The 24,416-nt window shown below is 40.0% G+C and overlaps 1 protein-coding gene and 1 non-coding gene across 8 annotated transcripts in view; one reads left to right on the top strand and one right to left on the bottom strand.

Moving 5' to 3' along the window:
• LOC149235583 (uncharacterized) overlaps positions 1 to 24,416 on the bottom strand; it is a 101,398-nt gene that overhangs the window by 56,340 nt on the left and 20,642 nt on the right. For all 7 annotated transcript variants that reach the window (XM_089372152.1, XM_089372153.1, XM_089372155.1 and 4 more), the window contains 2 exons: positions 6,461 to 7,463; positions 6,163 to 6,258 (listed from right to left, as the gene is read on the bottom strand). In XM_089372152.1, coding sequence (XP_089228278.1) covers positions 6,163 to 6,258; positions 6,461 to 6,601 — 237 coding nt within the window. In that variant the 5' untranslated portion in view covers positions 6,602 to 7,463. The remainder of the gene's footprint in view (positions 1 to 6,162; positions 6,259 to 6,460; positions 7,464 to 24,416) is intronic.
• Positions 17,402 to 17,504, top strand: LOC149235584 (U6 spliceosomal RNA). Its single transcript, XR_016246934.1, has one exon. It is a non-coding gene; the product is annotated as a U6 spliceosomal RNA (small nuclear RNA).

The following is a 24,416-nucleotide window of genomic DNA, read 5'->3' as shown; positions in this document are numbered from 1 at the left end:
GGGTGTGAACCTTAGCTTCTGCATTTTGTATTCAAAGTTATGACTTTCCCTTGCATGAAATCCTCTATGATTTTATAAAGGGAATGTTCCCCCAATCTTTAAGTTATGGTTTTCAGTCCATATTTTAGGTTGGCATATTTTATGAGGAAGTTTCCCAGTAGTCTGCCTTATTAATTTTAGGGTTTTGGTTTCCAAGGTGTTATAGTTTTCGCTTTTTGGCTTGGATCCATGGGATACTCTGTGGTATCTCTGTTTTGCCACCCATTTTTTAAAATATAGCGATGTATTTGTACACATTTGTTATAATATATTAATGTATCTCTCTTTTGTTGATGTTTGTAGCATCGGATAAGAATTTTCACACAGGTCTAAGTGTCAAAGGTGTGGAAATCATCCAGAGCCTTCAACCTTAGCAAATTCACTTTAATTGAAGTAATTAATTATAGTGAAGTGCTTTCATAAAAGTCAATTTAATCTAATAAATGTAAAGACTTTTATGTTAGCGAATTAGATGATTTTTAACCGTAGATCTTAAGTGTTGTCAATCACTTTGGAGATTACGGTTAATGGATTCAGTCATAACTTAAAATCATAAAAAGCAAAGCTAGATGAAAGAGAAATACACACAAGAGATTCAAAGGAAAGTGATTCAAAGAGATCTCAGGAGGGGCGATAAAGGAGTTTCATCCAGAGATCAAGTCCAAAGGAGGAAAGTGCAAGCAAATAGTAGCCAGAGGAAAAAAACCCAAAAGCTACAAATCGAAGGATAGACTTCTGGGCAACCAAGCAGCAGTTCTGCGGGTGGAGGATAGCTGTACAGACCATACAGCCATCACAGCAGCAGGGAAGTAGGGTCATACAACTGCGAGTAGCCAGGAAGCAGCCATACAGCACATGCAACGCTGCACAGACTGCAGGAAAGCCGTACAACTCGTGGGGAGGGTCATACAGGCCATAGGCAACCAGAAATGATGCAGGCTGTACGGACAGCTGCAACAGGGGTTTCTCCAACAGAAAAATTCACCAAGTTTCTGTTGTAGTTTGTATATTTCTCAGTGGGCCATTTTCCCAATAAGGGAGTGCCCTTGTATACTATGATATTATTTTAATGAACAACAGATTTGAAAGGAAGAAAATTTCAATGTGCATATATCAAAATTAGCTAATTTGTTTTCACTGAAAAATATTTTGTTTACTAGTTAAAAATCTCAATGATGCATTTCATTCAGTAAGTTGTAATTTAAATTAATTAACAGCAAAGGAATTACTAGGAAATAATTTGCTAGTTTATGGGGATTTAGAAAATTAACATGGTATCAGAGCTTACACTCTAATACAGAGGCTGATTTCAAGTTTGTACAGTAGATCAGCCAGCAGTGAGATTAGTGGAGGCCATGCAGAGAGAGAGGAGAACACATCAATCAAAATTGTTTGGCAGAGAAACCAGCAATTTGCAATAGACTATAAACCAACAACAAAATTATTGTGGGTGCTTGAACGAGTAAACACGCGACAGTTTGAACATACCTAGAAATGGCAGCAGCAAGACTAAGGTTTGAAGAGAGGTTGGATGAAGCTTCAAACTTCTTGTCCTGGAAGGCAAGAGTCACCTTGCATTTGAAGAAATATGACCTTTGGGAAATAGCTAACAGAGTAATTCCTACATCGGCAGATCCACAGCAATTAGCAACTCATGAGAAGAAGGTGGTCAGAGCCCAACAGGTAATCATGGATGCAGTGAAGGATCATTTGATCCCTCGCCTGTTTGAGAAGAAGTCAGCCAAAGAAATGTTGAAGGCTCTAGTGGATTTATTCTAGAGTGATAACATGCACAGGAAGATGATTTTGAGGAACAAGCTCAGAGCTGTGCAGATATCAACAGCTGACAACATTACTAGCTACCTCATGAAGATCACCCAAGTACATGATCAGATTGCAGTGACTGGGGAGGTGGATGATACAATTTAATGTGGCATTGAATGGATTCCCAAAACCTTGAGAACCATTTTTCAAGGGTATCTGTGCTCGAGCGAAATTTTCCAATTTTAAAAGGCTTTGGGATGATTGCATCCAGAAAGAGGCTCTTGAGGGCTCCAAAGCCAACAAGCAAGGAAAAGGAGATGACAACCTGGCCCTTGTCAATCAAATAAGAATGGGAAAATGAAAGGATTCCAGTAAGAAAGGTAACAATGAGAATTCAACCTCACAACTAAGGAAGAAAAAAGACTTGAATGAGATCAAGTGTTTCATATGCCACAATAAAATGCACATTATACATCGCAATGTCAATAGAAGAAGGGTAAGGGAAAATCACAGCAGGTAGCAAAATCAGTAGCGACTCAATTGGATGGCTTTGGTGCAAAGTTTGAAAATGACTTCTCACTAGCTTCCTGCATTTCTACCATCACAATCACAAGGAGTGCATGGTACTTGGACAATGGTGCATCTCATCACATTCTATTTCGCAATTTGACAGAGAAAGACTCGAGGATTCATGTGGAGCTTGGTGACGATGCCAAGTATGCAATGAAGGGGAAGGGACCAAATCTTGTTTCAATTTCATTTAGGTGGTTCACTGGAGGCTCAAGACGTGCTAAATGCACTGGGACTGAGGAGAATTTTCTCTTAGTCTCAGCTATGGAGGACAAGGTTTTTGTTTTCATGTTTCGAGAAGGACATGTACTCATTTGTCCACAGGTATCTAGCCCTAACACAACAGTGGTCATTGGGGATAGAAACGAAAATTTATACAGGTTGTTACATGATAGTGACAACCTGTGTGAGCTATGGCACAGGATGAATGGGCACTTACACTAAAAGGCATTGCCGATTTTGAGGAAGATTGTCCCTGGTCTCCCAGATTTCAGTATTGAGCAGCAAGGTGTGTGCAGAGGTTGTGCAATTGGCAAGAATGCCAAGGTTGTTTTCCCAAGATGCAAAAGTAGGTCCCAGCGGTATCTTGAATCTCATTCATTCAAATGTGAGTAGGCCAGTGTTAGTCACATCAGTACGGGAAGCATTATCCTATGTAACATTCATTGTTGAGAGCTCAGACTTGCTTAAAAGCCCTTTAAGCTCAGAAAACTGTGGGCAGTCACTGGAGGGTTATCCTTGGTCTGTCCGGGATAGTCTTGCACAATTTCAGCCAAAGAACCCCGTCTGCGTCAGAAAATTTGGTGTCTTGACCTCAGAACAGCTTCGTAGGTGCTTCAAAACTATGTTGCAGGAAACGTGGGGCAAAAGGGCGTTTCCGTACGGAAACGGGTACGAAACGCTAAAACGCGTTTGGTATGGCAGGAAATGTGGGGCAGAAGGGCGTTTCCGTACGGAAACGGGTACGAAACGCTGAAACGCGTTTGGTACAGCAGGAAACGTGGGGTAGAAGGGCGTTTCCGTACGGAAACGGGTACGAAACGCTGAAACGCGTTTGGTACGGCCCTGAAACGCGTTTCAGGGCCGTATGACCCACGTTTCAGCATTTACTTGTGTTTTATTTTATTTTATTTGTTTTCTAATCTATTCTTACGTTAGCCTAGTGACTTCTAGTTGCTTCCAGATGCCTGTCTAAAGTTATAAAAGTGAACTTTTGCCCTAGTGTTGATATGCAGTTCATGGTAATGTTAAATTCTTAAAGTAAAAGGATGAAAATGAAAAATCACTTTTACTTAAATTTTTAACATTACCATGAAATGACTCAGGATGTTTGAGAGTGGTTTCGCCCTCATTGGATTTCATATGGAGAAAGTAGAACTTTAGATCTCACTCAAAATCCAGCAGACTTATCTGTTTTTCAGGATTTCATGATTGGGGGGATTGCAATGTTTCCATTGGATTTTATCATGTACTAGGGTATGGAACTTGTATTTAATCAAGAGAACCAAGCCCTCTATGCAAGGGAGACTCCCAATAATCAAGAGAATGTAGGGTACTAGGGTATGAAACTTGTATTTAATCAAGAGCATTAAGGTTGTTCAACTATGTAGGAGGAGACTCCCAATCAAGCACGAGACAAGAAATTAGAAATTTCTCGTCGCTGATTTTGGATATTTCTATTTTCATTATGTGATTATTCATGAGTAAATGTGATGCAAATTTAGATACTTATAGTTTATGCATTGACAATTGATAGTTTTATCATAATGTAATAAATTAGAATGTATCATATATGCTTTATGATTGCACATATTTCTTAAATGTCCTAATATATATATATATATATATATATATATATATATTCGCGTTTCCCCGTTTCCAAAATTTGGGGAGGTCGCATTTCGTATCGCTTCCCGTTTCGGAAACTCGTACCCGTTTCCCCATTTCGTGCAACCTTGCTTTTGATTGACTGGATTCAGATGCAATTGACATCATTCCTCCTTCAGCTAGATGATTCCCTATTTGCCAAAACAAACAAGAAAAGATAAAAGTAGTATACTAACTAGGGTGGAATCTTTCACCACCAAAATTAGTAGGAAAAAGGGGTCTGAAAACCCTCATAGCCTCAGGCTCGACAAAACAGAGACAAATGATCCAATTGCATGGTGATCCAAATGAATCCAACCCTCTTGTATTTATAGATTTCCTTGAGGGGATTTTTCTCCTTAATTAGTTGAGTGAGATTCACATCAAACCCCAACTTTGGGCTTTTTTGCCCCAGCTGCCCCAAACTTGCCCAAACATTGGGTATTTTGGGGTTTTCCCCTTTATCGAGGACTATAGCCTATGGGGATCAATAGGCTACTTTGTCCCTTGGGCCAATTAATCCCTCGGGGACATTACATATGGGCTGCTGCAGCAAGGGTTTCTCCAGCAGAAAAATTCACCAGAATTGTGGTAGTTTGTATTTTCCTCAGTAGACCATTTTCCTAGGAAGAGAACCCTTGTGTGGTGAGATATTACTTTAATGAACAGCAGATTTGAAAGGCAGAATTTTCAGTGTGCATGTGTTGAAATTGGCTAATTTGCTTCCACTAAAATATTTTATCTTTACCAGTTAAAAATCCCAGTAGTGCATTTTATTGAATAACTGCAATTTAAATTAATTAACAGAAAGAAAATTACTAGGATAGCAGGAAATATTTTCCAGTTCAGTGGGGTTTGGAAAATTACATATATTCCCAGAAAGACATCACGGTAAAATTCAAGGGATGTTTCCTCACAATCATGGATTGCATAGTAAATTTGTTGGGGTCAACTAGTGTACTTAACCCAGTGGGATTTGAAGCGGGCACCTGTTGACATCGAACTAGCCAAATGCCCAGCAACATTGGCAGCTAAGCCTTTGGGATTAATATATTGATGTATCTGTACATATAACTTCTCATTCTATTATCTCACTACTCTTCTGGAACAAGATACTCTTCAAAAAAGAAGCTTTTCAAATATCACTTTCAAGCATATTTACGCAGCACCCAATAGGGTCACAGAGTCTGTGACACAGACAGCTTATCGAAAAAGGAAATGCATCTTGCTGAATGTTGTCTGTATCCCTTCCTATGTGTGAGCATGCAGCCCTAGAATATCTTCAGCAAGATGATTTTCCTCAAAATCCCAGACCCTTCATCCCCTATAAATTCTCTATGCTTCTCGAGTTCTGTTTGCCTTTTGATGTCAAAGTCTGTATGGCATCCCTGCTTTTGAAAATTACATACTCTTAATGCTATGCTTTTAATGGACCATTGGAATGATGGAACTTATACAATTTTTTGTACAACTCTACATAGGTTTTTCTGCTTACAGTTGGTAGGGGATTTTTCCAGTAGTAAATTTTTTCTTCAAGAACCTGTATGGACAATATGTGCATGATGAAATGTACAAAATGTAATTTTTTTCTTTGGAAGCATATAAAAAACTTATTATTTTATTAATAGATATAAGAAGTCCATGCAGAGATCAAATCATTGGTTTCAATAAGTTGCAAAGAGTAAGAGCCCTATAGGCTTTATTTAGCTACGGAAGCTCTGGGTTCATACATAACCCATACTTATTAGCCACCCACAATCCCACCGTGACTTGGGAGGCGTGCACAGACTGTTTTTCAATCATTGTGCTTTATCCTAATAGCTGAAATACTGGGCCTGTATGCTGACAAGATCAGTCCACAAACCATTTGGAGTCTATGGAAAATATTTCATACTATTGTATCCATCAACAAATAGGTCTTACCTCAGTAAAGCTTGTGGCAGTTGGGTGCTGAAGATCTCCTCCAGTGAAATCTGAAGTTGAAGTTGCTTTCAGGGGCTTTTTGAATGGGTTAAACAGCTGCAAACAAACCGAAAAACACTGTTAAAATTATAGGATAAACTATAATCCTAGATATATGATTTTTCCCTGTCTTGCTTCCTGGTTCTATGTGAGTTTATCCACCAGTATGATGGTCGAATACTCAGAAACACAGTGTGGTCACATGCAGACTACAAGAAAAATAAATAAATAGAGCAGTGAAGACCTTAATTATGCATACCTCTGGTGCATTCTTTAGGAACAGTAGTGAAATCTGCTTTTGGTTTGTGGATGCATGCCTAAAATGCCTGCAATTCTGATGCTTTATGAATTTTTTCAAAGCACCTAACTGTGCTTTTATTACAAACTTGGTCTCCAACATAACTCATCATGGTAAATATCCTAAACAAATTTGAGGATGAAGGCTAGTACCAAAACTTATTATACAATAAATAGGGGTTGTCAAAAAAGGTTTCTTCAAATTACATGGGTTACCCAAAACCTGAAAAAAATTCAGACAAGGATTGCCCAGACTGAAAGCTTATCAGTTTTCATCAAATAAGAGTAAAGATAGGGGGGCTCTTCTCTGGCCATTTGAGGACATGCATAATGAAGATTGAGGCACTTTAAGGACATGAGCAGGAAAGGATCAAGGCCTCAATAAGATATGGTGTGACTGAGAAAGAAGAGATTTGAGGACATAGGTAGTGAGGATTAAGGGTGTTTCAGCACATGAGCAGTACCAATTACAGGTGTTAGTGGCATATGGGAGATCTTGTGGACCTATTCTGTGATGTTGAAGGCCACTGGCAATAGTTTTAAAGATGCTTGACAAGGTTTTAAAGAAGACTGAGATGGGCAGTACCATGGGTTTATAAATAGAAAGAGGAATGGATGGCAAATGCAGAGTGTGAGATGCTTTGTGGACTCTGGAATTCAAAGGAAAAAAACAGCTTAAGACATTCTGATGATGGTGACCGTTAAGGTTGGATAATACAGATTTCAACCAACCTCCAATTTACAACCCACCCATTTTTCACTCCAGTCTGTGCTCAATAATATCCCAAAACAAACTGCTGAACATCAAAACCCTGTCATGCCACTGTGGCTGCCATCGCTTCTCTCTTTTCAAACTCCTATTTCTATTCCTTCTTCTCAAACAACCAGTCCCGCCTCCTTACGAATCCCAGTCCCATTCCAATTTCCAAAAGACAGCTGCAGCTTGCATGTCACTAACCATCCATCTGTAAACACATTACACATTATTTTTTTGTCATTTCTTGAAGAGTGGTATATTCTTTTTACATAATCAATTGCATAGTATGTGTATTTGCCATTTGGTCTTCTCTCTTCCTTTGTGAAATCTGTTGTATAACAAGGGCTGGTAACATAGTAACAACTTAGTCACTTGCTTTCAGATAATTTTAAAAATGAAGTGGTACATTTTTTATCTTTGAAAATCTGCAGAGTTTGCACTAATGTACATCTATTTGTTAAAGTGAATTCCCTCTAATTGTCAGTTATCCCCGTTTTGGAATGTCACTTTAAAATTAAAGGTATGGTCTTTATGTGCCTCTAACCCTATCAGCACATAACTCTAAATTAACAAGGTAAATTATTTTCTAAAAGCGAGAAGCTTGAAACAGTTGGACAGAATGGAAAGCGGGCAAAGCATTTCATAGGCAGTTTGTCAAAAATGACACAGAGTTTATCACTATGGTGCCTGTACAGTCAAACCAAATTCCTTCTTCTAATTCAAAATGAATTTTGAAAGCGATGCATTTAACACTGACAGAATTGGAGTTAATTATTATCCATCCAGGGCAAAGCATTTCATAGGTAGTTTGTCAAGCATGACAGAGTCTATCACTATGGTACCCACTGCCCATACAGGCAAGCCGAATTCCTTTTCCTAATTCAAAATGAATTTTTAAGGTGATGCATTTAACACTGACAGAATTGGAGCTAATTTTATCTATCCCAATTCAGACTTATGAAGGAAACTAAGAGTTTGTAAATTTCATGCTACAACTTTAAAGTAGTGGGGAAGTTTCCTTTCAACTTGCTACAAGTCTCAACATTCCTATAAGTAATTGCATCATAAATACAATCAAAACCTAAAAACAAATTCAATGAAAGAGAAAACTCTAACACCTTAAATTGTACATAAGTTATAACTAAAAATTTGTTTGGAATTTCTCAAAAATGTTTATCTATCCAGATTCGAGGTTGAACAACCAACTAAATTTGGCATATTAAATTTTTTAGCATGTTTTCCAACTTTACCTCTATTTACGCTGTTACAACAAAATCTAGCATCCCCAAATGATGTGAAGTCCCAAACATCAAGGGGATAGTTTTGTGCTACTCAGGAAAGCTGCCCACCATCACCATAGTAACTCTTATTCTCTGTCTTTTGGTTGGCTCTTCTTCAGCAAGGAGGGCTTCCCCAAGAAAAGAATTATCAAGGCTATGGTGCGGGGGCTGAACATGAAAAATGAAAAGTCTCAATAAAACAAAGTGGTTGTAGCAATGGTATGTGACGATGGAAATGGAAAAGGGGGAATGGAGAGAAAATGAAAGAAAAATGAGGGAAAGAATGAAATGAATGATGTAAGACTAGTGACTATCAAATCTAAGCACTGATGGAGTCATGAAACATTGAATGAATGAAAGAACTAGTGTGTTACAATCAACTACTCTGAGGTAGGCCATACGGTTGATAGTGCTTGTTTAATGCATTCAAACTTTTGGGTGAAGGGACTTATTTCATGTTCATCACTTGGGTGTGTAGGTAAAAGGAACTAGTTTGAAGCAATTTACCCCAAAAAAAGTGTTGCGAATAAGCTACAGAATCATGTTTTGGAGGGCTCTGGGTGCCACTCATCAATACAAATGTGAAGGTGTTGTTTTATAGCTGAAATGTACCTACAAATCTGCAACTTAGCTTGATATGGAAAACAAATGCAGAAATAAAACAGCAAAAAAATGAGTGAGAACCTCCTCACATTGATTATTCCAAAATGAATATTGAGTTCATTGTTAAGCCTTCAACTAAGTATAATAACAAGAAGTTCTATAACCTATAAAGAACAATTACAAAGCGTAACAACATACATTGAAGTGGACCAATACCTCAATGCTTCATTAGTCCTCAAAGGTTTGATACACAAAGGAAGCTCAACATCATCTCCAAGCTCCCACAATTTCCTTCATTCATTCACTCTCTAACACCAAATTCTCCAATTACCAATTGCAAATGAAATGGAGAGGAAATCTCTTTAGATAGAGTGAGTCAAAGTCTCCCATGCAATAAAATATATTATCTTTTTAACTAACTCCAGGACAAGTCAACAAAGAGTAAAATATTGTAGTTAGATACATGGTTGACAATATCAAGGCACATTGACACTAGCTTCTTCAAGAGAGGTCGCCCTAATCCAGAAATAGGCAATAATATGCAACAATAACCTCAAAGAGAGTACACGGCATCCAAAAATAGGTATTATATCAAGTTAAATGCTAACTGGGTTCACATTAAATTTGTATTCCAAGAATGGATGCATGGAAAATATAATAAAATACTTTTCAATCTAGAAGAATGTGCTCAAGGGTCCACCTAGAAGGACTTACAAAGTGCACCCTCTGTGAAAATTCCTTGAATGCGACAAATGGAGTTTAATCTTCTAACTGAATGCAATTTATTTGTCTTTTGAATAAATTATTCCGCAAATAATGAATAAATCACAGATACATTCCTCACAATAAAATTACGCTGTGGAAATAAAAATACGGAAGTAAGAAATAGATGCACATACAATAAAAATGACACCATTATTTTTGGACAAACGTCCCTGGAAAAATCCCACTGGGAAAACCAATGTAGCAGATAAGGGTTTTATTATTATGCAACAAAAATAGAGAATTACAACTGGATGCCCAACTAGCAAAATCCTCCAACAATTTATCTCAACTAGAAAAATATTGGGAAAATACTTTTCCCTCATAGCAAATCTATCTGGCCACTTGCACTCGGACCATTGGCTAGAAATGTGCACTGCAACCTCTGGGAATTTTCTTCTGCCCCAAAAAATCCTCTAGCCAAGTCGTCTTACTTCCCTCTACCTCTAGAAACAATTCGCTCTGCCTCCCAAGACTACATCTGGGCACTAGCAACTGAATCGATCCTTCTTTCGACAACTCGCACTGCAAAATATGGCCTCCTCTGTTGGATAATTTGGCCTCTTGTCCTGACTCCAGATCACTAAAAAACCTCTTAAGAATTTCTCAAGAAATTATCTTTGTTGCAAGCCCCTGCTATTATCTCTCCCTTGGCTTGAACTGTACCCTGTGGAATACTACGAACTGGGTAATTCGAATTGCACTTTGTTGAATACTGCGAACTAGGTAATTCGAACTGCCTCGCTCACTCAATGTGTCTTCTCCAATCCCTTCGACTTGCTATTATAATCTCTCGTTAGAGCATCAACTACCAAGATCTAATCATGATTGATGGCTTAGATCATCTTTAGACTCCGTGAAGTCACTTTTTTAAAGGTCTCTAGAGAAAAATCAATTTTCTCAATGAATACCTATTAATTAATAAATTTTCCTAAGTTAAACTTAGGAACTTTTTAATTATTGATCAATTAATTTACTTGAGAGGTTTCTAAGTATTTTATCTCGAAACCTTTTCTGCGTTTTGGAGATCTCATGTTTCTTAGCCTCTTTGACACCTTAGAGGCTAAAACACCTGCCCGATGCTACCATATCCATCAAAAACTAACACTTCCTCTTAGTAAGGAAGGTGTTCCCCACTCTTCATTCTACTCATCTTGTCCCTGATGAACAACCTGTAGTTGGACTGATCCACGTTGTTGACGTCCGACATCTGTTATACCTCCTTCCTTCACATATTCAAACTAAACTGACTCACTATCACTAGAAATCAGTGTGAAGGAATCAATCTAACAAACATTGTCCACCATGCTATTGCGCATACTCTGATCTCACACTGTTGATGCCTTTGCACTGCCTCTGTGCTTCTGCAACCACTACAACTGTGTATTGATTTGCTCAGAAACTGAAGGTCAAGCTTCCATAGGGTTGCTCCCTCTAAAGCTAGACTCCCTTTTAGTCTCAAACTCTCTCTAATCTACTATTTCACTACAACTGACTTTGCACCAATCCCTTGAGTCTCTAACTGCAACTAGTTCTGCACTTTCTACTGAGCATTGCACCCAATTGGCTCTGCAACTGTCTCTCAAGTATCTGACTGCAACTAGTTCTACAACTACCTCCCAAGTATATGACTGCGCCTTTGCTGACACTTTGATCCTCCTATTACTTTACTACTATGGGCCCCCATAGCAAAGGTATTGATCCATGTGAAGAATGTGCAACAACTAGATTTGATCTACTGATCAAGCCCTCCGTGGCTAGATCTAGACCTCTTGTTTCTCTTCCCACGGATCCTGCCTGATCTGGTAATCTAGAGCATCATGTTCCTCCTCCATTTGGAGGAATTGCCGCTAACAATGTGAATTCCTCCAATCTAGAGGTCAACTCATCGATCTCTATCAAAGATGTTGTCTGTTGCTCTTTCTTGTCCTCTTGAGCCTCAGCTCCCCTAAGTGACGTCACTCCATAGGCGCTCCCAACCTAGAAGCGTGACTCGCCCAGAAATCACTTGGATGAATGTACACCACTCCTTGGAGAACTCATTGAGTGCCATGCGCACCAACTCACTATCAAATAGTTTCTCTCCTACAGCTACAAGTTCATCTTGAACACCCTGAACCCTGGTGAGATAGGAAGTAACATTCTCACCCTTTTGCATCTTTGTTGTCCTCAGCTTCTCCTTGAGAATCATTTTCCGATTCTCAGATAAGTCCTCATACAGTTTTACAACAACATCCCATATGTCCTTTGTTGTATTCTTGTTTGCAATATGTTGGACAATATGATCCCAAACTCCGTCAAGGACCATCCTCTTAGCTTTGGCCATCTCCTTCTTAAATGTTGCCAATTGTTTTGGAACTGTAGACTCAGCCATTACTGGTGTCACAAATTCCTTCTAATCATTCTCGTTTAATGGGAATTGCATCCTAGCCTTCCAGACGCCAAAGTTGGAGGCTTTGTCTAGTTTGTCATGATCTATGAGACCAACTATGGCCATCTCAACGAAGATCACAAAACTGTGCACTGGAAATCTCCTTCTCCTTCCAACAAATCAACCATATCTACTCCCTACTACTCACTCCTGCCTGCAACTAGATCCTGCAACCCACACTGGATTGCGTAGTACTACCCTGGGATTTCGATCTTACCTTCGAAAACTCTTTACGACATTGTCATTGCTTGTTGTTGAACACTAAAGTTGCTCACTCTACCTCTAATCTGGTACTGGAACACAAATTGCAACCTTTGCAACACACACTAGCTAACAATGTATTTCGAACTGGCAATCAAACGACTTGCAAATGGTCTCTTCTACTAGAAATCACGACCTCCTTTCCTCCTACTGGAAAATTGGAAACCCTCTGAGAATTTATGGAAATTCCCTCTTGGTGTACTTTTCTCTTCCACCCCTACGTCAATCTGCAACTGCAAAACCCTTACTGCAAATCTTTTGCGCTAGATCTGCTCTACGAATAAATTGTTATGCTCAATGAAACCCTCTCTAGCAATCCTACTACCTGCTACTACATATATGAGGCAAAATCAAACTTTTCCTTCACTTGAACAGGAAATCGATTTTCCTGCCTCTTTGTAATTCACACCCCTGGCTTTGCCTGCGCAGATCTGGCAACTGGTGCTTCATATCTCCCTCTGAAGCTGCAGAAAACTCGCTTCCTTCGCCTAGAGCCTCTAATTTGATCTTCTATGCTCTTATACCATGTGAAAAAATCTTGAATGCAATAATTGGAGTTTAAACTTCTAACTAAATGCATTTTATTTGTCTTCTGAAAAAATAATTCGGCAAATAACAATTAAATCATTGATGCATTCTTCACAATAAAATTACGAGGCAGAAATAAAAATACGAAACTGAGAAATAAAAGGGATACCATTAATTTTAGACAAACATCCCTAGGAAAACCTCGAAGGGAAAACCAGTGTAGCAAATGAGGCTTTTATTATTATGTAGCGAAAATAGAGAATTACAATTGGATGCCCATCTGACAATCCTCCAACAATTTATCTCAACTGGAAAAACACTGGGAAAATGTTTTTCCCTCACAGCGAATCGATTTGGCCTCTCCTTGGCCACTCACACTGTAGGAAATCCACGAAATTATGATCTACTAATATGAGCAATCTGAAATAAAATTTCTTCTCACATAACAACAAAATTTCTCTACTAGATGCAGTGGAATAAGAAAAGAAATAAAAGCATAGTCACACAATTCAACAACACAAAATTGTCTAGGGAACCCAACTGGGAAAACCCTCTGCTTGTTATTGAGAATCTATTGAAGAAGGTTGAACAATGGATCTTTTACAATACAATAAAGTTCCATTAGAGAACAACCATGTTCATTTTGTTTACACTAAACTGAAACACCCTTGCTAACACCTTGATCCCTGCTTCCTAACCCAAGGAACTCGTCTTTCTTCAAACTCCTACAAGCCTCACCTAGGCTCGTTCTCTTTCTCTCACAAGCTCCATGCACAAACTCGTGCTTCCTATTGCTTGGTCTCACCAATTCGTGCTCACCAAAACAATGATAGAATTGTGCCTATGTTCCTCCTTTTAAAGGCAATTTGAATGGCTAAATCTAGCAAATTATATTTTAGGAATTGATTTTGTGATTGATCAGTTAATTGAGTTAACTAACTCATGCAACTTGTCTCATCTCAATTGTAGAACTTGAGAGTCAATCACTTGTCCTTTTCCCAAATTAACTCGCACTAGAAGACAATAAACTTGGCCTTCCACTTTTGCACATTAGTTAATTGTGCCTTTGTTCCTCCTTTTAAAGGCAATTTGAATGGCTAAATCTAGCAAATTATATTTTAGGAATTGATTTTGTGATTGATCAGTTAATTGAGTTAACTAACTCATGCAACTCGTCTCATCTCAATTCTAGAACTTGAGAGTCAATCACTTGTCCTTTTCCCAAATTAACTTGCACTAGAAGACAATAAACTTGGCCTTCCACTTTTGCACATTAGTTAATTGCTTCATAACTCGTCCTAACTTTTAGGAACTGATCCTAAATTATAGGAACTTGTCCTAATTTGTAGGGACTCATCCTAAATCTTTAAGAAATCATCATAACTTAAAGGAATTAGCTCCTAACTGATAAGAATTGGTTCCTCACTTATAGGAATTGGCTCCTAACTTATAGGAACTCGAGCATGCTAAGGAAGAACTTGTTGAGGTCCCTTTGATTAAGGCACAAATCAAGGAACCCTTTCTCGCTATCATTTTCAACATGCACTCCTCCTTAGCACTCGCACCATTGGCCAGAAATGCACACTGTAGCCTTTAGGAATTTCGTTTCGCCCTGAGAACTCCTCAAGTCAAGTTGTCCTGCCTCCCTCTGCCTCTGGAAACAATTTGCTCTGCCTCCCGAGACTAGATCCAGGCACTAGCAACTGAATCGATCCTTCTTCCAGCAACTAGGCAACTCGCACTGCAGAATACGGCCTCCTCTACGGGATAATTCAACCTCTTGTCCTGACTATGGATCAATGGAAAACCTGCTGAGAATTTCTCTGGAAATCCTCACTTGTACAAAGCCTGGCTATTATCTCTCCCTTGGCTCGAACTGCACCCTGTTGAATACTACGAACCGGGTAATTCAAACTGCCTTATGCACTCAATGTGTCTTCTAAAATCGCTTCAACCTACTTTTATAATCTCTCGTTGGAGCATCAATGGGCAAGACTCTAATCATAATCGATGGCTCAAATCATCTTAGACTCTGTAAAGTCACTTTTCCAGAAGTCTCTAGAGCAAGATCGACTTTCCCAATTATTACCCATTAATTAATCAATTTCCCTAAGTTAGACTTACGAACATTTTTATTATTAATCAATTAATTTAATTGAGAGGTTTCTAAGTATCTTCTCTCGAAACATTTTCTGGGTTTTGTAGATCTCGTGTTCCTTAACCCCTCTGACACCTTAGAGACTAGAACCCATGTATGATGCTACCATATCCATCAAAAAATAACACCCTCCAAGGTGCATGAGAGATGTAACAACAAAATATTCCTCCTAGGATATTGTTCCATAATCCAAATCGGAAAATAGAATGTGGTCCATGTTACCGCAAAATCTAGCAAAGTCTCACTACGCAGATTTGGACCTTATGACAGCAAAAGATAGATCACCACTATCACCTCGGCAGCCTTTCTCCAATTGTTTAGTGGTAAATTAAACCACGAGGGAGGCTTCCCTATATAGATCACCTATAGGATATTCAACAAGAAGGGTCTAAGGAGATGTAAGGTCTAATCATTGGGATGAGGTATCAATGGGGCCTAAAAGGCTAAGATATTTTTTACCAAGGTTCAAGTACTTTATCCTTATACCACTTAAATAGATTAGTGAGCTATTATAAGCTAGGGTTTGATAGATATTCAATGATAAATGTCAGTTTGATAGATATTCAATGATAAATGTCATATAACAGTTAAAAAAATATCCTTACAATGATGGATCAAAAAGGAAGAAGGCTATCAATTAGCCATGCAAGGCTTGGGGTATGCAAGTGAGTTTTTATCGCTGAAACATGCATAAAAAATCAATGGAAAAGATGACATCAGCCCTAATTAGGGTTTTATTATGCAATTAATGTTAGATTTTGCTTTTTCCCAATTATTAAATGCAAACCTATTAACAAGGCAATAGCATATCAAGTAAAATTATTGTTTAGCCCAATTTCAAGAAAACCTTAACCCAACACTAGATACCTAGAATTTTGAGAGAAGAAAGAGAAAATAATTATAGAGGGAAGGTTGATCAACACCTACTAGACTAATGCCTTGATCTAATTGGGCAATGGAGTCTTTACAGGGCAAATTCCTTTGTTTAGTGGTGAATTAAACCATGAGGGAGGCTTCCCTATATAGATCACCTATAGGATATTCAACAGGAAGGATCTAAGGAGATGTAAGGTCTAATCATTGGGATGAAGTACCAATGGAGCCTAAAATGCTAAGATATTTTTTTACCAAGGTTCAAGTACTCTATCCTTATACCATTTAATAGATTAGTGAACTATTATAAGTTAGGGTTTGATAGATATTCAATGATAAATGTTGGATTGATAGATATTCAATGATAAATGGTATATAACAGCTATAAAAATATCCTTACAATGATGGATCAAAAAGGAAGAAGGCTATCAATTAGGCATGCAAGGCTTGGGGTATGCAAGTGAGTTTTTACAGCTGAAACATGCATAAAAAAATCAATGGAAAAGATGACATCGGCCCTAATTAGGGTTTTATTATGCAATTAATGTTAGATTTTGCCTTTTCCCAATTATTAAATGGAATCCTTATTAACAAGGCAATAACATATCAAGTAAAATTATTATTTAGCCCAATTTCAAGAAAACCTTAACCCAACACTAGATACCTAGAATTTTGAGAGAAGAAAGAGAAAATAATTATAGAGGGAAGGTTGATCAACACCTACTAGACTAATGGCTTGATCTAATTGGGCAATGGAGTCTTTTCAATGCAAATTCCTTGGAGACGGCTTTGATGAAGAGGGTGAGAGGGCAAGAGCCTCTTCTTACAAACTCAAACAGCTCCCTTAGATAAAGAATTTTATGTTTAAGAGATGCACATATAAGAGTTCTCTTGAAGGATTCAAGAAAGCATTCTCACATACCATGAAGAATCAAGATTTCAAGATAAATATTGCAATTTTAACATGTGTCACATAGAAACCCCTATTCACACATTATAGAATGCAAAATTGAAAGATAAACAACAAACTTACAAAATTTCCATAAGAATCTCTTCAATCTATCCCAAGAAACCTCCTCATGCAAAAATCCTCCTCAAGAAGACAACTCAAACCATAAAATTACAGTGCAACCAACTAGAAGAGAAGACAAGAGCTAGTGCACTACACATTTCTAGAAAAGAAATGTGAAGGATGATGATGACAAAAATGAAAAGTGACTCCCCTCTATTTATATGAGGATAACCAAATCGTCTCTTTGGAGACATCCGATAAAATTGGAACGATACAGAGAAGATTAGCATGGCCCCTGCGCAAGGATGACACGCACAAATCGAGAAATGGTCCAAATTAAAAAAAAAATGAGGATAACCAAATCACCTTTTCATAAGTTTACAAGCAACACCCTAAAACAATTTTACTCGAGCATTCACCTAGGTCAAAGCTCACAAGTTGACCTTGAAATAGCTTTAAAACATACCAAAATGCCAAAAAAACCCACAACTTGGGAGAAAAATGGTCTCCACCATGACATTATCCTCCAGAATAGGCAATAAAGCATCAAGTGAGTAAGACAATCGTTCAAGAATGCTCCTCACTCTAGGAAAACATCAAAGTATATGTGTGCATCTCCAAAATGCACCTCCTCCACCATGACATCATCTAAAACGAGGCATATATCACCCTTTCCATGCATGTAGGAGTGACATGGCACCAGTTAGGTCAAACATTAGCATCAAAAAGTGATGTGATAGCCCTCCCAAGTCATCTCAGCGATGACCATCCTCTTCGAGACTCCGGATCAAGGCATCATCCAAGCATCATCCATCAAACAAGGTCAAGGCCAAGTCTCATGCTGTCTTAGGTCCATCTGAGCACATCAAATAGTCCAATGCCCAAGCTTTCAAGCTCAGTGTTTCAACATCTTCAACTTCATCAAGAGGTGCAGAAGCATGTGGACGTTGCTTAAGGCCCAATGCTCATCTTTGAAGGCGCAATGTTGAGGCTAAAAGGTCATGTCTACTCTCAGAACGAGGCAGAGAGCCCTCTAGAAGGTGTTGAAGAAGAGTCAAGCTATACCTTAAGGGATCTTTGCTACATGTGTGAAACCAGATGAACAAAACCTCTCAAGGTCAAGTGAGATCAACTTCATTAGGGACATGAAACCATTAAAGCATCATAATGGACCATATCTAATGTTAGGGACACAAAAATACTTCACACAAAACCAATGTTGCAAACATCGGCATCGAGATAAAATCAGCAAGGGTCTAGAAAACCAAGGTATAATAAAAAAATGGAAAAAATTGCTAAACATCAAAAAGATTAAGATACCACCAAAATATTGGTAAAAATCAACAAATGTTAGCTAGGCAAAATATCGCGATTTAAGGATTTATCGCGATAAAATCAAGATGCTTGCAACACTACATAAAACATACCCTCAAATGTCTAACTACATTAGGACCTGTAAACAAGTTACCTCACTTATGTTAGGAATGATTAGGTAGACAACCCTATTATGTGTTTCCAGCCCCCATGGGGAATGACATGTCCTAGGTTGAACCATCAATCCATAGGTGTTTGTGATATGGTGGTCAGGGAGTGGGAGATACTTCAAGGAAGATGTCATTGCTATGAGACTAGCTAATGGGGACCCAACATCCAAATTGTAATGGTGTAAGAAGGGAGCAATCGTAGTGGCATGAGTTACCCTTTCCTTGGCCTACTTTTTCCACCCCTTTGGTGCACCTTTTACTTTAGTGATTTGTCTTTATTTGATGCATAGCTTAGGAGCCCAAGCTTGCTTTATAATTTTACAATACCCCTTTAAGATGTAGCAGTTTCTTGCTCATCTGGGTTGGGACATTCAAGAGTTCCTTTATTTAGATGAAAAATTGAATGCTTCAAGAGATGTGTGATGGCTAATGAGGGGTTTAAAGCTCATGCTAGGCTTTTTCCCATGCGCTAAATATGCCATAACCATCTTTTGCATTTTACATTTTTTTCCATTATGGCTTTATATGCTTTTATCATTCTTTCAATCACATGAATCTTTAGAGCCAAGTTTTTGGATCTTGACTCAAGGATGTGGATATAGGGTGCCAATGCCAATGACCAATAACTATCAACCCAAAGAATGGAGATGGATAATGGGAGAGATGGAAAGTGTTGAGTATAGATTACCTTGGAAACGTTATATCAATCAATGCCTCCCCAGTAGTGCCCTTCCTCAACCCTAAGGCCTAAGAGGAGGTCCCACTGTACTAAAGTCAAAGACTAATCTCCCAAGTGAAGCGTGGGAACAAGGATACAATCGAATCATCCAGTTTGTCCCATGATTCATATTAATATGCCCATAACATTATATGAAAGCACATGATTGCTAGAACGGCTAAAGTACCTATCGATAGATGACCCACCTTCCTTCAAGAAGAATGCCAAATGAGTGAGAGCACTGATCAGGGCAGTGGTTGGAGACCTCTAGCATAATGATATATGTCGACCATCATAGAGTTGTTGATTGGTTGTTGGTTGTCAAATGAGGATAAAAATCCTGCAAGCTCAATAAGCCCGCCATAGGCTATCATTCATCCGTTGGACCACCCTGGGAGATGATGATGTCTATTTGTTGTTGTCCGTTGGACCCTATCTCTCGGGAGATGTTGGCCACACTTTTGTTGGGTAACAGTCCACAACATGCATGCAACCAATCCATGTGTGCATCCCAAGCAACCAAAGCCATGGATGAATGCGCAACCTACCAAGTAGATGTAAAATTTTCTGTTTTCCCACCCCGGTTTTCAGTTTCACCTTATTTCTCCCATGTAGTTAAATGCCCATTCCCATAGCCATACATTTAACAGACTGAAAAAATAAATATTGCTGAAAACACAAATTCTGGAAATTTTTCAGAGTGCTGGAAATTGCAGAAATAAAAATCAGCAATTAAAAACAGCCATTAAAACACATTTAAACTCAGTGATTTTTGGTCAACTTGACCCTGGAAAAACCCCCTACAACTCTTGGGGAAAACCAGTTTGAGAGCTCTTCTTTATTTCTGGAAAATGCCTTTTTACAGAGAAAATTTTCAGCAAATAAATTTCAGCAAAAACAGAAATTTCCAGCAAGCAAAACTTATCTGTTTTCAGCCCAAACGACAATCTGAAAAATGTTGTAAGAGCTGTACGGACCGTACGGATGTACGGACGTACGGATGTACGGACCGTACTGACTGTACGGACTTGTACGGACGGCCGTACGGACTTGTACGGACAACCCTCGGAAAAAGTGCAGAAAATCGCCTCCTCGATATTCGCGCTGAAAATTAATTTTTTCCACTATTTTGCTCACAAAAACTGCATTTTTCTGCTTGTTCTTTATGCTGTTCGGATTTGCTGAAGTGCTGCCTTGGTGTGTGTGCCAAACTACTGCCTCTTTCTCCTCCTTGTCCAGAAATCTCCCTTGCTCTCTTGCTCTCCTTCTCCCAATCTGCTCATGAAAGAATGAATGATCTTTTTCTCCTTTTCCTCCCTTAACCCAACCCTAAATGACTTTTGGGTGATCCCTAAATCCAATGGCTGAAATAGATTTAGATCAATGGCTGAGATTAAATGCTCATTTAAATCTCACTTTCTATTTTTTAATTCACCCCACTTTAATAAAGACCCACTTAGTCATTTATTTCCAAAGTCACTTTTCCTTTCTAATTTTTCATTGACTTTATAAAGTCACTTTAAAATTAGACTTAGTAACTTTATCACTTAAAGTCACTTTCAAATTAGATTTAACTTTATAAAAATTATAAAGTTACTTTAGGAGAAAAATTAAATTCTTTTGGACACTTTTCCCTAGGCCAAAGATCAAAGCCTTAGGGAACCACCTGTCCTCCGGTACCAAATTTCAACACTCCCTCTTATCGAGGAAGGTGTTCCTCACCACACCCATCTTGTCTCTGAAGTAGACATGCTTGCCCCGTGGTAAGGCTTTGGTAAGAATATCTGCAACCTGCTCATCAGTGGAAATATACTCAAGCTTCACAGCTCCCTTCTGAACATAGTCTCTGATGAAATGATATCTGATCCCGATATGCTTTGACCTGTCATGAAATACTGGATTCTCCGTGAGTTTAATGCAACTCTGATTATCACAGTAAATCACTGAAGGTCTCAAAGGCTGACCAAATAAGCCAAACAACATCTTGCGAAGCCAGATGGCCTCACAACTAGCTAGACTGGCTGCCATATACTCTGCTTCCGCTGAACTCAGTGCTACTGACTGCTGCTTCCGGCTGAACCATGACACTACTGCTGAACCCAACCCAAAACAACACCCTGAAGTGCTCTTCCTATCAGAAGCACAACCTGCCCAATCAGAATCAGTGTATCCTGCCAATCTCACTCCATCTCCCTGCCTGTAGTCCAGACCATAATCCACTGTCCCCTGCAAGTACCGCAAAATGTGTTTTGCAGCCACCCAGTGAACCTTCCTAGGCTCACACATAAACTGACTCATCGTGTTGACTGCAAAACAGATATCTGGTCTGGTGTTGACCAAATACATCAAGGAACCAATCAGCTGCCTGTACAATGTGGGATCCACCAACTCGGAATCCGAAGCATGAAGCTTCTTCCAGTTGGTGATCATCGGTGTCGACATGGGTCTACAATCCTCCATGTGGAATCTGCTAAGGATGTCCACAATATACTTCCCCTGCCCCAAGAAGAAATGCCCCTCCTCCTGCCACACCTCCAAACCCAAAAAGTAATGCATCAAGCCGATGTCCTTCATCTCAAACTCCGCCGCAAGATCTCTCTTGCAGTGCTCTATGAGTCTCTCTGCACCTGTAATGATCAAGTCATCCACATACAGCACCAGAATGAGTGGCTCCTCACCAATCACAATAAAGTAAAGGTTCGGATCTGCCTCACTCTTTGTGAAACCCATCCCCTGCAAGTATGCATCTATCCTGGAGTACCAAGCTCTGGGAGCTTGCTTCAGGCCATAAAGGGCCTTCTTCAATCTGCACACATGGGACTCCTTCCCATGCACCTCAAAGCCCTGTGGTTGCTCAATGTACACCTCCTCCTGTATGAAGCCATTGAGAAATGCGGTCTTCACATCCATCTGGTGGATCTTCCAACCCATCTCTGCTGCTATCGATATAATGGAGCGGATCGAAGTATATCGAGCCACGGGAGCGAAGGTCTCCTCATAATCAACTCCCTCTACCTGGGAGAACCCTCTAGCCACAAACCTTGCTTTGAATTTCTCAATGCTGCCATCTGCAGCATGCTTTACCTTGTAAAGCCATCTGGAAGTAACCACGGATTTGCCCTCAGGCCTCGGCACCACCTCCCAAACATCATTCTTCATGATAGAAGAATACTCCTCCTGCATGGCCTCTCTCCAGACCTGCTGGCTAGCTGCCTCCTCATAGCTAGAAGGCTCAGAGTCAAGGATGCTGGTAACCATCGCCATATAGCTACAAAATCTCTCAGGTGGTCTACTCTCTCTGACCGGCCTCTTCGGCTCAGCAACAGATGTGGCATCTCTCAAGGTGTCCTGAAGCCACTTGGGCTTCCTCTTCCCTGAGCATGCTTCTCCCATAGGAGAATGAAACTCCTCCTCCTCATCCCCATCAGTAGCCTGAACTCCTGACTGTCTGTCTGTTGTCCTCCTGCCTGCACCTGAACCTGTAGAAGCTGAGGTACCGTGTGAACTGTCCATCAGTGGACTCCCTAGTGAACTGCTCTGTGAACTGCTCTGCATGCTGCCCGGAGCACCACCCCTCTGGCTCGGCGAGCCACTGCTCACTGATGGACCTGACATCCTCATAGATGTACCTCTGGATCCTCCTGATCCCTGCCCACTGGATCCCTGCGACTGACTCAACTGCTGCTGAGGGTCTGGCTGATCCAGATACTCTAACTCCCGTGACCTCCTAAAGGCCCTGTCCTCCTCGAACTTCACATCCCGTCTGACAACAACTCTCCTCTGTGCAGGAATGTAAATCCGAAAGGCCTTTGAGGTCTCACTGTAGCCCACAAAGATACCCTTCTCTGCGGTGGGCTCTAGTTTGGTCCTCTCCTCCTTGGGGATATAGGAGTATGTAATGCATCCAAAGATATGAAGATGACCAAGATCAGGCTTCTTCCCAAAGAAAGCCTCCTCAGGAGTCATGTGCTCCAAGGCACGATGCGGACTCCTGTTCTGCAAGTAAACAGCTGTGTTGCAGGCCTCTGCCCACAAGAACAATGGCAACCCCTGATCATGTAACATGGCTTTAGCAGCCCCTATGATGGATCTGTTCTTCCTCTCTGCAACCCCGTTCTGCTGGGGGTTGTAAGGAACAGTGAACTCCCTCCTAATGCCTGCCTCCGCACAATAGTCAACAAACTCTCCAAGGGTGTACTCTCCTCCATTGTCCGACCTCAGGGACTTGATCTTCCGACCTGTCTGTGTCTCCACAAGAGCTCTGAACTCCTGAAACCGCTTGAAGACCTCACTCTTGGTCTTCAAGAAATAAATCCAGGTCCTCCTGGAGTGATCATCAATGAATAACACATAATACTCATATCCACTCAAGGAAACATGAGACATCCGACCACTCACATCGGAATGAATCAAATCAAGTATCCCCGTCGCTCTGCTGTCACTGCTGGGAAAAGGGGATTTGGCAAACTTGCCCATCGCACAACCTCTGCAAGTATCGAAGTGATCAGTACTGAAATCTGGCACACCTGTGGTGATCTCCCGCAATGTCCTCAAGGCTCCATGATACATGTGTCCCATCCTGCGGTGCCAAATCTCACACAGCTCAGAACTGCTAGCTCTGCTGTCGGTACTACAGCTCAATGCCAAAGGGGGCTGGAATGCAAACTTGTACACCTTTGCATGGCGTACACCTATCACTCTAGCTGAATCAGCTGGAGAGCCCCTGGGATACATCAACACCTGTCCTTCCCTGAACAGTACCTCATATCCTCTGTCCTCCAAAGCTGAGACGGATATGAGGTTCTTCCTCATCCCTGGCACATAAAGAACCTCTGACACCTTCAAGGGAGGTTTGGACTCCCTCTGAAATGTCACTGTCCCCACCCCGACTGCTCTAACAACTCTGTCATCACCGAGTACTACCTCAATATCAGTGCCACTCTCTGAAAGCTCTGAGAAGTACTCCCGGACTCCTGTCATGTGACGTGAAGCCCCACTGTCCACATACCAGATACCTGTAGATGCTCCGCTAATCGAGGGAAAAGCATGCT

The sequence above is a fragment of the Pinus tabuliformis genome, chromosome 8 (genome assembly GCF_031772625.1).
Source record: "Pinus tabuliformis cultivar Carrire ecotype Pingquan chromosome 8, CPIR1, whole genome shotgun sequence".
NCBI classification, from domain to species: domain Eukaryota; kingdom Viridiplantae; phylum Streptophyta; class Pinopsida; order Pinales; family Pinaceae; genus Pinus; species Pinus tabuliformis.
Note: the sequence above shows the minus strand (reverse complement) of the source record. Positions and strands in the feature narration are given on the sequence as shown.